The sequence below is a fragment of the Xiphophorus maculatus genome, chromosome 5 (genome assembly GCF_002775205.1).
Source record: "Xiphophorus maculatus strain JP 163 A chromosome 5, X_maculatus-5.0-male, whole genome shotgun sequence".
Lineage (NCBI taxonomy): Eukaryota > Metazoa > Chordata > Actinopteri > Cyprinodontiformes > Poeciliidae > Xiphophorus > Xiphophorus maculatus.
Genome location: NC_036447.1, coordinates 31,360,287 through 31,374,457, shown reverse-complemented (window position 1 = coordinate 31,374,457; position 14,171 = coordinate 31,360,287). Strand labels below are relative to the sequence as shown.

Genomic DNA, 14,171 nt, shown 5'->3' with positions numbered 1-14,171 from the left:
TCCGGCTGGTACTACCCCTGAAGTAGGTGTGAAACTGTGAGAAGAGCCAGGCAGAACCGCAACTAATATAACAGCTTTGAACGATCAACAGGTTGAAGTTTAAAGCATATGGGCCACAGCAGCTGCCAGAAAACCACACTGGGTGGCACAAACTGAGGCTACAATTTAAACAGGCTCCCCTAAATTGAACAATTTTGTACAATGCTATTGGAAAATTGTTGCCTGGCCTGGTGAGTCTCAATTTCAGCAGCATTCGAATGGTAGTGTCAGAATTTGGTGTAAACAAGAAGGCATGGATTCATGTGACTCAGTCAGGTGTTGGCAGTGTAATGGTAGGTATTTTCTGGGCACAGTTTAGGCCTCATAGCTGAGCACTGCAGTCTACCTGAATGCAGTGCTGGCTATGTCCGTTAGTTTATGACTGCAAGATGCGCATCTACAGGAGCTGCTTTTTTGAACATGACAATGAGTCAGATAGCCTCTAGCCATTACATCTCAGCTCTATAGAGCACCTTTGGGATGTAATGAAAAGGTAGATTCGCATCATGGGTGTCCAGCTGACAAATTTCAAGCAACTGCATGATGCTATCGTTTTATGGTGGCTGAAAATTGTTGAAGAATGTGTGGCTACTTTTGGAACCTATTCCCCAAACGCTGGAGACAGTTATGGAGGCGAAAGGGGTTCCAACCCAGAGGGAGGGAAGCAGTTATTGAGGTACTTTAATGTCCTCAAGGGGAAATTTGTCTCTAACATTGTATGCTGAACAAAGCTTCTACCACAATTAAATACAAACAATGAAAGACGTGTGTACCCTGTTACGTTCAAAAAGGGCACAACATATTTGAGGAGACGGATGTAAGAATGAGGGTTCAAGAGTTTTTTTTATTTTAAAACACTCTTGGAATTTTCTTTTGCTTTAGTTGCTTTGATTTTCTGTGAAGGAGAAAAAAGAGAGAGTTAAATACTCAAAATTCCCGTCCCAAAAAAAGGAAAAAGCAAAACCCCAAAAGTATTAACAGAAAGGTGCACTTGGTGAGCCGATCAAAAAGAACAAAAAGGTGTAGCAGAGGGCCAACCCTATACTGGGCCATCGAAGCCCCTACTAGTACCAGATTAAAGCAAAAAAGAATCTATAGCAAAAGAACAAATCAAAAACAGGACAACTGGAGCATCAGAAGCCTGGTCTGTATGTGACTACTTTATTTAACATTCTGACTGATGTTGGGACAAATGAAGTTTTGAATCTTTTACTTCTACCAGCAGGGATTCAAAGACATTTCACATTACGAGTTGAGACAGCACCCTCTGTCTGAGGGTGTCTGATTAATTTTATTTTTTGAGCCCTTTATATCTTCAATTGAAATCTCAAAGGGCTCATTCATACGATGATGATGGCTGAAGGCTGACAGAAGCAAGGCTGTATATTTTGCACCAACACCAGAAGTGTCTTGCCCAGAGATGCAAATGACGAGGGCGGGCAGACTCCAGCAGTACACTAAGTTGAACTCCTACCGTTGCCACTGTTGCCTGTAGTGTACCTAATGATATTAATATTAGGATTTTAGTAGTTTTGTTTCCCTTCTGTGCAATTCTTTCCGTGGAGCAGCAAATTCATTTTGGTCTCAGCTGTACTCTAATCAAATAATTCTCCTCTTTACCACACACACACACCCACACACACACACACACACACACACACACACACACACACACACACACACACACACACACACACACACACACACACACACACACACACACACACACACACACACACATACACACACACACAGAAGGAGAGAGTTTGGCAAATAAATGGATTTCACAGCCGCAAATTCAAACAGCAACAGAGGTGGCGACCATCAGTTCACTGCAAATCAAAACAAAATCTGATGCTGTTACATTTGAAAGTAAATTCTGAGGAACCGGCTCCAGCAGTGGGAAAAGTGTTAACTGTGTGTGTGTTTGATTTCCTCTCACCCTGCTGATGGTGAAGAGCATACCCGGCCTGCCAGAGCAGACACCGGTGAAGCAGTATCTCAGCCTCCAGTAGAAAAGGTGCTCTGAGATGAAGGTGAGGATGGACAGGCCCATGGCTGTAGCCAGCATGTAGAAGACTCCTGCCATGTTGTCCACATCCAGCTGACTGGACATCACCTCATTCTTTTCATTATGGCAGATCCCGGTCAGCCACTGCGCCTCCAGCTCCTCCATCTCACCTGTTGGAAAAGTAGAAAAACAAAGTGTCTTAAAATGAATGAATGGCAATGATGAAAGATAAAAGATTTGGGGACAAGTAGAAAGAGTAATTCAGGAATGAAGAGGATGCAACATCAAATGAAAGCAAAGAGGATAAAAACAGAAAACACCATGGGAGATAAAGGGACCCCTTCATGTCTTTTAGGATTGTTTTTACATTCATCTGTTAAGTTTTAATTATTCTAAGAAAGGTAAGACCTCTTAAACAGCATACTAATTTTTATCATAGCATAATTTTGATGACAGTTAATCACTAAAATATTTAATATGCCAGTTTAACAACACATTTTTACACAGCATGCTCACTTTAGAAGCTACTCTTGTTGTCAAGATAATTGTTTGTTCATATTATCAGCTATATATGACTTTTAAACTTTTGGAAAAAATTGCTTTGTCTCAGATTCAACTATTGCAGTTTGCCAAAGCTTAGCTTTGCTTTGTCAAGTTTTTATTTCCAAAAACACCATAATGTCTAACAGAATGTTTTCTTCATTTTATCATTTTAGAGAAGCACTGTTTTTACATTGTTTGTTTGCCACCAACTATTAATACACTTTAGTCGCCTATAAATGGAGCAAACGTCTCATTTCATGTCTCTTAACAATGTAAAGAAACGAACTATGCAAGAAAAATAAAAAACTTTTATTTTTATTTATAATTAATTTACTTATAATTAATTATTAACTAATCATGTTAAAATTTGCCCTCCAAAAACAAGCTGCTACATGCACATGTTTGGTGAAATCATATAAGTTAGTAGGACAGATGATCAGAGTTATTCCAACACTTCTAACTTGCCTATTGTAATAGTTCAAATACCAAATAAACCTTTAATTTGCATTAGCACACATAGTGGAAGATATTTTAGTACCACCACAGGAGCTAATATCTGCAGTCTTCCTTATTTCTGCTCTTGGGGTACAGCCAATAAGAGTCAACAAATATAAATGCAGCTTCAGGTTTAGCTGATAAAAATAGATAGAAAGAGCACGTTTCTCGAAACTAGCTAGCTAACCAAGCTAGCTAGCATTGCCGTCTGTGTTCTATTGTGCTGTGTGTATCATGCATGTGGGGGTGTGCGTGTATGTATGTTCATTTATCCATCCATCCATCCATCCATCCATCCATCCATCCATCCATCTTCTTCGTTTATCTGGGGTAAGGTTGTGGGGTAGCAGTCTAAGAAGGGACCCCCACAGTTTGCTCTCCCCAGCCACTTGTTCCAGCTCCTCCGGGAACGCCTTGGCTCCTCCCCCAAGGCGTTCCTAGGCCAGCTGAGAAACATGGTTCTTCCAGTGTGTCCTGGTTCTTCCTCTGGATCTCCTCCTAGTGGGTTGTGCCTGGAACATCTCACCAGAGAGGCGACCAGGAGGCATCCTAATCAGATGCCCGGGTCACCTCAACTGGCTCCTCTCGACATGAAGGAGCAGCGGCTCTACTCTGATTCCCTCCCAGATGACTGAGCTTCTTTCTCTAAGGGACAGCCCAGACACCCTAAAAAACTAACACTAATTTTGGCCACTTGTATTGGTGACCTCATTCTTCTGGACATGACCTAAAGCTCGTGATCATGATTTATGCATTTATTTATATAGCTATGAATTTTTATTTTATTTATTGAGACACACACAGACACACAAATAATACACATGCACAATAAAGTATAGGCAGTAATGTTAGCTAGCTCAAAGAAGGGTAATAGGTTGATTTGTGACAATAACGCTGTCACAGCACCGATGATCGACACACACATACACACACATTTGTGAAGTAAAAATAAACATAATAATTAAATGTAAAAGTTCTTGCTGTGTAAAATATTATTATTCAGGGGTGAGACTTACTGTAGGACTCAGTATGTATGGTTAACAAAAAAATGTGTTCCTGACAGTCACAGCTGGTAAGAAACAAAGATTCCCATTAAATTCCATAGGAAATGAATGCGCGTCATTTTGGACCCACTTATGAAAGAATGGGGTAGACATGCCCTTAGAAACATGATATGTGTAAAAGGTAAATTAAACATTTGAATTGCATGATATCGAAAACATGTTTGTTGAGGAATACCTGGAATATAAAGTGATGAAAAAAACATGACCTCACCGGGTCCAAAAGGACCCACTTATGCATCAGAGGGTTAAAGTGGAAAGGAGTACAAGATTGTTTTTGGTATAAGGTTAAAGACAAAGACTGTTCACTTTAAAGACCAACAGGACCACAAAAACCTGACTAATACATGACTAAGCATCTTACCATCTCCTATGATGCTAAGTATAGCCAGATCGACTAAACGTTTCCAATACGATCCCTTCTGAAGGGCGATCCCATAACCTGTGGTGGCAAAGATGTATCCGCTGCCGATGGTGACCAGCTTACAGCCGTCATCTCTGCCTGCCATGTAGTTCAAGACTGCAGCATCGTAAATGAAGGCGTCCAGCTTTCTGTGACGAAAACCAGCCCAAATTCAGTATGAAATTGAAGAGTAAAAAAAAAACACAATAATCATGTAAGAAAATAATAAAGAGATAAATATTAGGTAATTATTTTGAAAGAAAAACATTACTAATATTCTAAAAAACGAATCAGGTTAAACAATTGTTTTTTATTTGCTACATATTTTAGATCTAAAACTTTGTAAAATCTTTCGGTAAAAATAAAAACATATGTATTCAGGACTTTGATTTAATAGTTTGCAGAATCCCATTTTGCTTGAACTGCTGGTGATTTTTTGAAACATGAATATCAGACCTTTCCCTTCAGTTTTTCGTGATTCCTCAATCACAGAAATGTACGCAAAGCCAACAGATCCCTCCAATTTTTGAGTGACTGCAATGTTGTAAGTTTATTGCAAATTCTCCACAGGATTTTCTCAAAAGCACTGGGTTATGTGACTGTTAATTCCCACCTATGGGTCAAAGTATTTCTTACTTCAGCTACTCTGCTACTTCTGCTTCACTTGTTTTACTTACAGTTTCAAAATGTCATTTAGTTTTCTTATATGTCAACATTAATATAACTGATTATTATAAACTTTTATGGAATATACCTGTACTTCTGTAGTTGGTTGTAAAATTGAATAATAAAAGTTTTTTATTGATTAGATAAAAATCACTCCCTTCAGATTAACTATAGTTTGAAAATTGTCTCAGTAAAAGCGCCAGCCAGATACTTGGGTGCTTCACATTTATAGTTGTTCTCTATATTTCGTAGGAAAATAAAACATAATACAATACATTAATTTGTTAAATTTAGCTTAAAAAAACAACATAGTATATTTTGGGAAGATAGTACTCTTATGTTTCTTGTGTACCTGAACACAAGTCCCCAGATTTCCTTTCATGACAATTTTCACTTCTGAAGTTGTTCACATATGACTCAGCTGAAAACCTTCATTACATAGTTTTGATGTTGTATAACTAAGTTTAATGTGAGATGTTAGAAACAAATATTTTGCATATGCTGTGCTATATCAATACAATAATTAATAGAAAATCTAAAAGTAAAATTATGCTTAATACCCTGAAGATCAAAGCCTACACTGAAAACCAGCTCTGCTATTAGAGGGAGTTACAGAGGGAGAATAAAAGGTAGCCAACTTCAGAGCAAATTACAGTTTTTCTGTTTTGGCTGCTTCCCTTTTTTGTACAGCAGCAGGAGTTTATAATGAGCCGATGCAAACATGTTACTGTCAGTAACAGAAACACAGAGCAAAGCTACCTCTGTATTTTGGCACAAGTTAAAGCTGGGCACCAAGGGTTTGGGTTATTCTTAAGTACATGTGCTGGTTGAGAATCATAACCTCAGCTGCAGGGCATTGTAATGTGAGAGGAGCTGACTTGATAAATTTACATTACCCTGTCTTGAGGCTGACCAATGCATCCACAACACCAGTCTGGTGGTACTTAGTCATGTACTGGTGCATATCTGGGTAGTTCTTCCGAATGTTGCGCTCGGTGCTTCCGTTGGGAACCGTCCCGAAGCGAAATGGTGGGGAGTAGGAGTGCGGCTTCTGGAACTAAGGGGAGACGAAGAATGAAAGCAAGTAAGATATGGCATTTGTTAAAAGAGACCTACACCAACGTGTGGGAGAAGCGCAGAGGGGACAGGCAAAGATAAAAGGCGTGAGTGACACCAGGAAGAGAGAAACAAGGGAAAGGAAAAGAAGAAAAGGAAAGTTCAAGTAATAGTGGGGGCAAACATGAAGAAAATGTGAAGGAGGGAGGACAGGAATGGAGGAGAGTGGCAAGAAGAGATAGATAAGGAAGGAAAGATAGCAGAGAGGACTCATCAGTCATCATCATTGTGTATCCAGTGTAGTGTAAGACTGGCTGGGGTTCTGCTGACACTGCCAAGCTCTGCAAACTACACACACTCTTGCCTTTGATCTGTGTAGCCTGCGTGTGTGTGCGGGCGTGCGTGTGTGTGTCTGTGTCTGACTGCTGTGCTGGCAGTGATAGTGAGGTGACAGGAACGGCCAGTGGGTTTGGGCTGTGAAGCCTTTGGGCACTCCCCAGAGAGTCTTGTCTGGCCGCAGGCCTGGCATCCATTACAAGAGCAACCCTGACTGCGAATGTGTTTAGTTTCCTCTATGCATGTGGGTGTGTGTGTGTGTACCTATGTTTGTGTAAACCCACCTTTTTGTCAGACAGTCCAGTGACTTGGTCCACAAATTCTTCCTGGATCATAAAGGCGGCCAGGTTGGCAGTGTACGAGGCCAGGAAGATGACAGCAAAGAAGGCCCACACTGACACAATGAATTTACTGGTGGTGCCTTTGGGGTTCTGCACAGGCACAGAGTTGTTGAAAACCAGACCCCACAGCAGCCATATGGCCTTTCCAATGGTGAATGATGGACCATGTGGGTCTGAGAGATCAGCCGGAACAATACAAAAAAATGGAAAAGGATTACATGAAACACTGAACTCACAGTTTAATCTGATGGTGTCAAAATACCATCAGATGCCTCTTGTGTTCCAGAGGTATGGGCCAATTATTAGTATCAAGATATATAAAAGGTTATAAATTGTTACACTTATACTAAAAAAGAACCGCTGCAAAAAGCAAAATCAACTGCAAAATTTTTCCACAAAATGGAAGTGCTCCAGACCGCTAAGGGGAGTCGAGCAAAGTACAAATCATATCGGACCAGATCCGATAAAGACAGGAAGTGTAATCAATCAATCAATCAATCAATCAATCAATCAATCAATCAATCAATCAATCAATCAATCAATCAATCAATCAAGTTTATTTGTACAGCACATTTCAGGATATCCAACCATGTTTCTATCAGAAACATAACACCAATATTATGCTGAGTGATCAAGTGATTAAGACCTTTAGTCCTTTTGCTGATAATGATCTTATATCGGAGCCAGTTTATGTGATTTGGTGCCAGATAGTTATGGGATGAGTCTGTTTGATATAAGACCGCTGTATTTTGTATTTCTGTTTTTTTGTACATTTTCTTTTAGTGATCTGTATAGGTACTGTCTTATTTTGTAGTACTGGGGAGACAGACACATTCTGGAAGAAGACAGGTGTCTTTTGAGACGTCTGAATGTCTAACCCCCATTTCACAGGTCTGACTGGAATTGTAATGTTTAAACCAGAGCAGACATTCAAGGTTGCAAAAAATTGGGTGGACTATCCCTTTAGCCATTTATCAGAAGCTACAATCAGAAGTCAACTTTAGCTTCATTTACAAAATCAAGTCAAAGTGTAAGAATACTAAGGTATTATTATCAAAATAAATATGATCTAAATAATTGCATGCCGCTTGGAAGGGTACACTCTTTGGAAGAGTGTACTTCATATCACAGTGTGATATGATTAATTTCTTGTTTGACTCCCCCTAGTGGTCTGGAGCACTTCCGTTTTGTGGAGCAAATTTTCTGTTGCTTTTGTTATTTGAAGCATTTCTCCCTCTTGCTGCTTGTCCCTGTGACTGCAGCGTTTTATTTGTGATTGCAGCCTTTCTTGTGATTGCATCCCTTTTTTGTTTGCATTTATTTTGTTTGAAGATTTTTGCTTTTATTTTCTGTTATTGAAGCATTTTTGTTTGCAGCATTTTTCTGTTTCATTTGTTTTTTCGATTTTTACATCCGTTGGCAGCTCATTTCCTGTGACAGACTGGCTGCTAACGGTCAGGGTGTACCCTGCCTCTCGCCCACAACGTTAGCTGGAGATAGACACCAGCACCCCAAGGGACAAGGGTGTTAGAAAATGGATGGATGGATGGCAGCTCATTTCGCCATTTGCACATGTCGCCCACAGTACTGATGCCATCGAAGAACAGCTGAATTTAAACTGGGATTAAAGTCCACTTCATATATAAGTTACTTCCACTGCTTGTTCTGAATTTTCTTTAGAGATAATGTGGCTGCGTACAAATGCACACCACACTTTTCTTAAAGTAAAGCACCACTTTGTCTTTTAATATTACAAATAATCCCAACAAAATAGACTGAAGTTGGTGTTTTTGATATGACAACTGGTATGAAGACTTTGCAATATCTGCATGTTTGCTTTTATAATTTTAAATTAAAATAATGTAGTATAGAATCATCATACTGAAAATTCATGCTACAGCATTGATAATATAATCGTTTTATATGTGTAGATGCTTTATCAATCTATATAAGATTAACATTAAGCCAAAGACAAAGGTGCTACATAGTGTTTCAGTAAATAAAGTAAATATTCATGACTGACTTAGTAGTAAAGTTATAAATAACAATAAAATGCTGAGTTCAGAGGCAACATGCTAGCTTCAGGTTCTATGTTTGGTGTAGGATTCAAACAAAAGTTCCTGAGAGCAGCTTCAGGATGGGAATATCTCTTGCTTTTGCGTGAATTGATTCAAGTCAGAGCAGTAATAGGTCACTTTTTTCTTGCTTAGGGGAAAACTTTGATTTACCACTTCCTGCTGCTGGAAAAATTATTGGTGTGATATTTCATATTACGTGTGTGTGGAGGTCTACCTTTGCCTTGGGCCAGGTTGCGGTTGAAGCCCAGTGGACTGACAAATTCAAAGAGGAAGACGGCAATGGCTGTGACAATCAGCAACATCACAAACATCATCACCCAAACTGATGCACTGAAGGGCTCTGGGGAGAGAAGGAGAAGGAGACACTCAATGTTTGTGAAACTGAGTCCATGAGCTGAAGAGATGTCAAAGAGGAGAAGGAGATGCACAAAAAAAGCAACACGGTTGAGGGGGAGGGAGATACAAAAAGATGACGGGGGAGACACCAGTGAGATTCTAGGGAAGGAAGGAGAGGGAGAGAGTTAGTCACAGAGAGTTTGAAGGAACACATTTCCATATTTTTCATTATTCCCTCGGTTGAGAGCTGAGAGACGGAGAGGCTCAGGGCAGAGGGGGACGGAGGAGAAGAAGGAGGAGAGACAGAGGAAGGTGGAAGAGACGAGATTCAAACTAAGTGATCTGATGTGCCGCCACTATCAACATGAATGTGTGATTTATTTGTGTGCGTATGAGTCTGTGCTTGGTGTGCAGCAGGCCAGGAGTTCAGACAGCGGGATGAGTGCCAGAGCTGCTGAACCCACACAATGTGTGTGTGCCTCTGTGTGTGTGTGTTTGCGTCGCTGCATGTGTAAGTATGTAACTGCCAGGGTTAGCCAACCCTGAGAGATTGTGTGCTGAGGTGCTTCTAATATGAGTGCGAGAGATACTGAACCGTCACTGATACCCTGAGCCTGACTCCACACACACACACACACACGCACGCCCCCACGCACAAACACACCCCCTCACACAAAGCATTCAGCTCTTAACATCAACCATAAACACAACCACAGCACATTCATTTTCTACACGTCCTTTACTTTACACAAAAACATCCCAATATATTAGTGCAACATCAGAAACACGTTTTTTAATGTAATTCTGACACATGGCTTGATACACAGGGACCAACACATGCACGGTCCAATGCACCCCACCGCAGCCCCCTCACTCTCTGTCTCGCTCCAATGACAACACAAGACATTAGGCAAGCAGAACGCTTTTGGTTTCTCGTCATCTCAACAACTGGAGAAGGGGAAGAAGAGGAGGAAGATGAAGCAAACATCATGACTGCTTTGTCTAAGCTGACTTTTCAAAAAGGAGAAAAAAAAATAGAAACAGCTGGCATGCTCCACTTGCTCTGCTCTGGTAGAAATATTAATGTGCTTAGGGTTTTGAGGCCCAGATGAAGTCAGAGTACAAGTGGAGTTTGGCCAGCATATAGCGAGTGAATAAAATATTCCATTTCATGTTGAGGATTTTGCCACCATGTAAGCACCGCCCCATTATTGTGGCCCCAGCATTCCTCTCAGCAGGACTGACAAAAAGAAAAAGCAGAAGTGGAAAAACATTTTTATTAAAGAAAGTCAAAAAGATACCAAGAAAGGCAGAGGGCGAGACGGTCCCATTGCTGCGTGACACCATGACGCTGATGCCAGTCTCTACGAAGGGCACGGAGAAGTCGATGACCTCTGACCTTTCCTCGTTGATGGTCAGTGATCCCACTGCCATGATGGCCTTCTTATACACCACCTGAAGTGTAGAAAAGTATAGATAAAGTGGAAAATTAATGAACCTGTTTATTTTTATTTTTGATTTGATTTATTAATGAGGGCCCATCTGAAAATATTGTATGATTTTATGAGTAAGAGTAGGTTTCTTACTTCTTCCTATTCCTTTTCTAGCATGTTAAGATTACTGTGGTACAAAAATGTGTGTCTTTTGCATGTCTTGTTGTTCATGATTTTATACTACTATCATGTTTGAAATAATTAAATAAATTAAATAAATAACAACCCTTGATAACACCTGGAACTAGACTGTCTTTAACCAAAGCTGTTGAATGAGAGGGACTGAATAAAGGGATGAAATAGTAGCGACTAGGATGACAGTTGAGTGCAATATTCAATATTTATGCATTCTGTAAACTTATGTCAAAATATGTTCACTTTATAATATATGGCATTTCATTAGTAATTTGGACAAATCCTAGAAAAAAAAATTACAATTATTTCCCCCCACCTTTTATAAATAACAGGAAAATCAAAAACACTTTGGAAAAATTCCTAACTTATAGGATCATAATTCATGCATGAAAGGGAATTATTTTTATTTAACTAGTAAAATCAAGATGTCAGGGTGTACACCTCCTCTCACCCAATGAGAGCTAGAGATAGGTACCAGCCCCCCAAACACTTTAAGGATACACACACTAGTAATTTCTAATCTTTGAAAAAAAAACTTTAATCCTTAATATACTATACATTTCTTTACAGGGGAGCAATATATATTTTTAATAAATATAAAAAAATAAATAAATGAAGGACTTCTGGATTAAAATGTGAAAAGGACAGACATAGCAGGAAAATTGCTCCGGAGAAGTTCAACTTTTTAACTCATTTCACTCAACAGATGGCTATTTTTAATCCACCCGCTGTTATAACATCATTGTTAATGTTATGAACATTTTTTACCCACTAGTGACAGCTACTAAGAGCACAAAAGGAAGTAAAAAGGAGGACTTTAGCTTAATGCCAGAGGCTATCACTGCATTGCTTCAGCAGCACCAGGAGGATCTGATGTCTGAGTTCAAATCTTGAACTAACATACTTAGCTCGAAGCTAGAGCAGGTAGAGAAACAGGCAGACATAGTTTCTTCGTTAGAGAAGGCAACAGACGATCTGAGCCAGTGAGCAGCTAGCCTCAAAGACTGTGCCGCTCTCCATAAAGACAATGTCAAGCTAAAGGACAAAGTCACCAAGCTGCAGCAGGCAACATAACATCCACAGTGGGCCCCCCACTCATTTCTTCTCCAACCTCCTCTGCAAGCTGTTTGTGAAAGAAGTGCTCTTGAACCCACCACAGCTTGATAGAGTGCACCGCTCCCTCACAGCTAAAAGTCTTGCAAGGCGTCCACCTCGCCTGGTTCACCTGCATCGGTACCTGACCAAAGACCTATCTCATCATTTGGGAAGCCAAGAGGAGAGGGAAGCTTGAGTACTGATGCATAAAGGGCTAATTTCGTGGCTTTACAAAATGTTAAAATGTCAAACAGAAACCTTCTCTGTTAGAGATTTTTTGGTATTATCATTTCATTCTTACTCTGGTTCACCTTAAGTCTATAGATCTTAGTGATTTTCTGTTTAAAGTGATCTTCTGTTTAAAGTGATTTTCTGTTTAAAACGTTCTCTTCTTTAAATGACCTGGAGGTCACTACTGTCTGTTCAACTTTACGTGAGATAGATAACACTGAGTTTCTCAGACTTTAAACCCTTTTGCAAGAACACCTCCTAATTTAATCAGTCGTATATTGTTTTCTTGACAGTATTGACCGAGATTTGAACCGGGCTCAGACCTTTGATCAGATATCACATCTGGACCTGGGTTGTTAGATGTTTGGGTTAGAAGCTTTACGACCTCTGTTGTTTTTCCTGACTGCCCCCTTGCCTGTCCTTCTTTGACAATAAAAACAGGAGTTTTTGTGAGAACAGGTCAGAACGCTCTGTAGAACTGATCGGAGGAGAGGTTTTGATAGAGCGTTCTCCTTTTGCAAAAGCTCTACATAAAATTCATATACGTTGTCTGTGGTTCTTTCTTTTATTTAGGTTCGAAAGGAAAATACCTATCATTCTCACCCAAACTTCAAATTTCATAGTCATGTTCAAGTCTTGGGAAGCAGAATAGTTTGTATAGAAAACGACGCACAACTATTCTGCGCATAGTATTCAATGTTTTATGACGTTTTATCCTGTTACTGACAAGATAAAACCACTGACATGATTTTAAAAGATAAGCTCCTGTGCTTTCTTTCTGTGTACTCAAAAGCTTTTAATAATAAATACTTCTCACAGACTACTATAAATGCAGAGTATCGCTGTAACTGGGTCAAATGTCTGCGCCATCTTGTGACGTAATCAGGGTAAGTCAAACTGTAAACAACTAAGGTTGAATACGAAGAAGCAGAGGAAGTTGTGAGAGATTTCAGCAACAATGACTCCAACAGTTCTGGGGAGGAAAGGTCTGACAGTGAAGATTTGGAGCTGGACATCTGTTCCCTCCAAGTCACTGAATGGTAATTAATAGATCTAAGTCAAACTGTAAATAAGTTTGACTTAGATACACTGAATACACAGGGTTTACAGTTTGACATATCCTGATCACAAGATGGCCAGCACCATCACGAGATGGTAGTACATCTGTTTAAATCATGTAAGTAGTTTTACTGTGTCCTTGGCACTTTAAGTCAGAAGTAAATGTCATTATATTTTTGAGAAATAAAGGTGACACTACCTCTCCAACCATGCCATTCCACACATTGTTGATCTTCTTTCCATGTTTTCCGTTGGTAACCAGATAAAGATCGTAGGTAAACTTGACGTTCCTGGCAATCTTCTTCAGAATGTCGATGCAGAAACCTTTGCAGCACTGTTTGATATAGGCACCTCCTCCTGATGTGCTGTTTCTGTAACAAACACAGGACAAAAAGCACACTTTTAACCAGACTTTATTTACAAGACAACATGGCAACATGGCATGCCAGAAGTAAAGATGTCTGCTTGTAACCGTCTAAGCTGCTGGTCCACATCTGTCGCTTCAGTCAAACTGTAAATGTGGAATTACAACAGTATTTCAGTGTGAATACTGCTGAAAGGCAGAGAGAGACAGTGTGCTCCCTCAGTGCCAGCTAACCAAACCAGATGAAAACACAGGGGTACTGAGCAGATGCTGCTGGCTTTAAATAGTTACAGAGCAACCAACCCACATGATTAAATAATCAGCTGTCCTTTTCTTCACTACTTCTGTTCCTTTTATCTCCTTCATAATAAAAGGTTTATCTGTGTGTATTTGCAGTCACACACACACACACGTGCACCCCCCCCCCCC

The 14,171-nt window shown here is 39.9% G+C and overlaps 1 protein-coding gene across 1 annotated transcript in view; it reads right to left on the bottom strand.

Annotated features, from left to right (window-relative positions):
• The window catches only part of LOC102226347 (glutamate receptor ionotropic, NMDA 2A-like), a 139,181-nt gene that overhangs the window by 9,823 nt on the left and 115,187 nt on the right, over positions 1–14,171 (bottom strand). The window contains exons 11-17 of the mRNA XM_023333988.1: positions 13,578–13,749; positions 10,667–10,820; positions 9,244–9,369; positions 6,895–7,124; positions 6,115–6,275; positions 4,514–4,701; positions 1,982–2,220 (exon numbers count right to left, since the gene is read on the bottom strand). Coding sequence (XP_023189756.1) covers positions 1,982–2,220; positions 4,514–4,701; positions 6,115–6,275; positions 6,895–7,124; positions 9,244–9,369; positions 10,667–10,820; positions 13,578–13,749 — 1,270 coding nt within the window. The remainder of the gene's footprint in view (positions 1–1,981; positions 2,221–4,513; positions 4,702–6,114; positions 6,276–6,894; positions 7,125–9,243; positions 9,370–10,666; positions 10,821–13,577; positions 13,750–14,171) is intronic.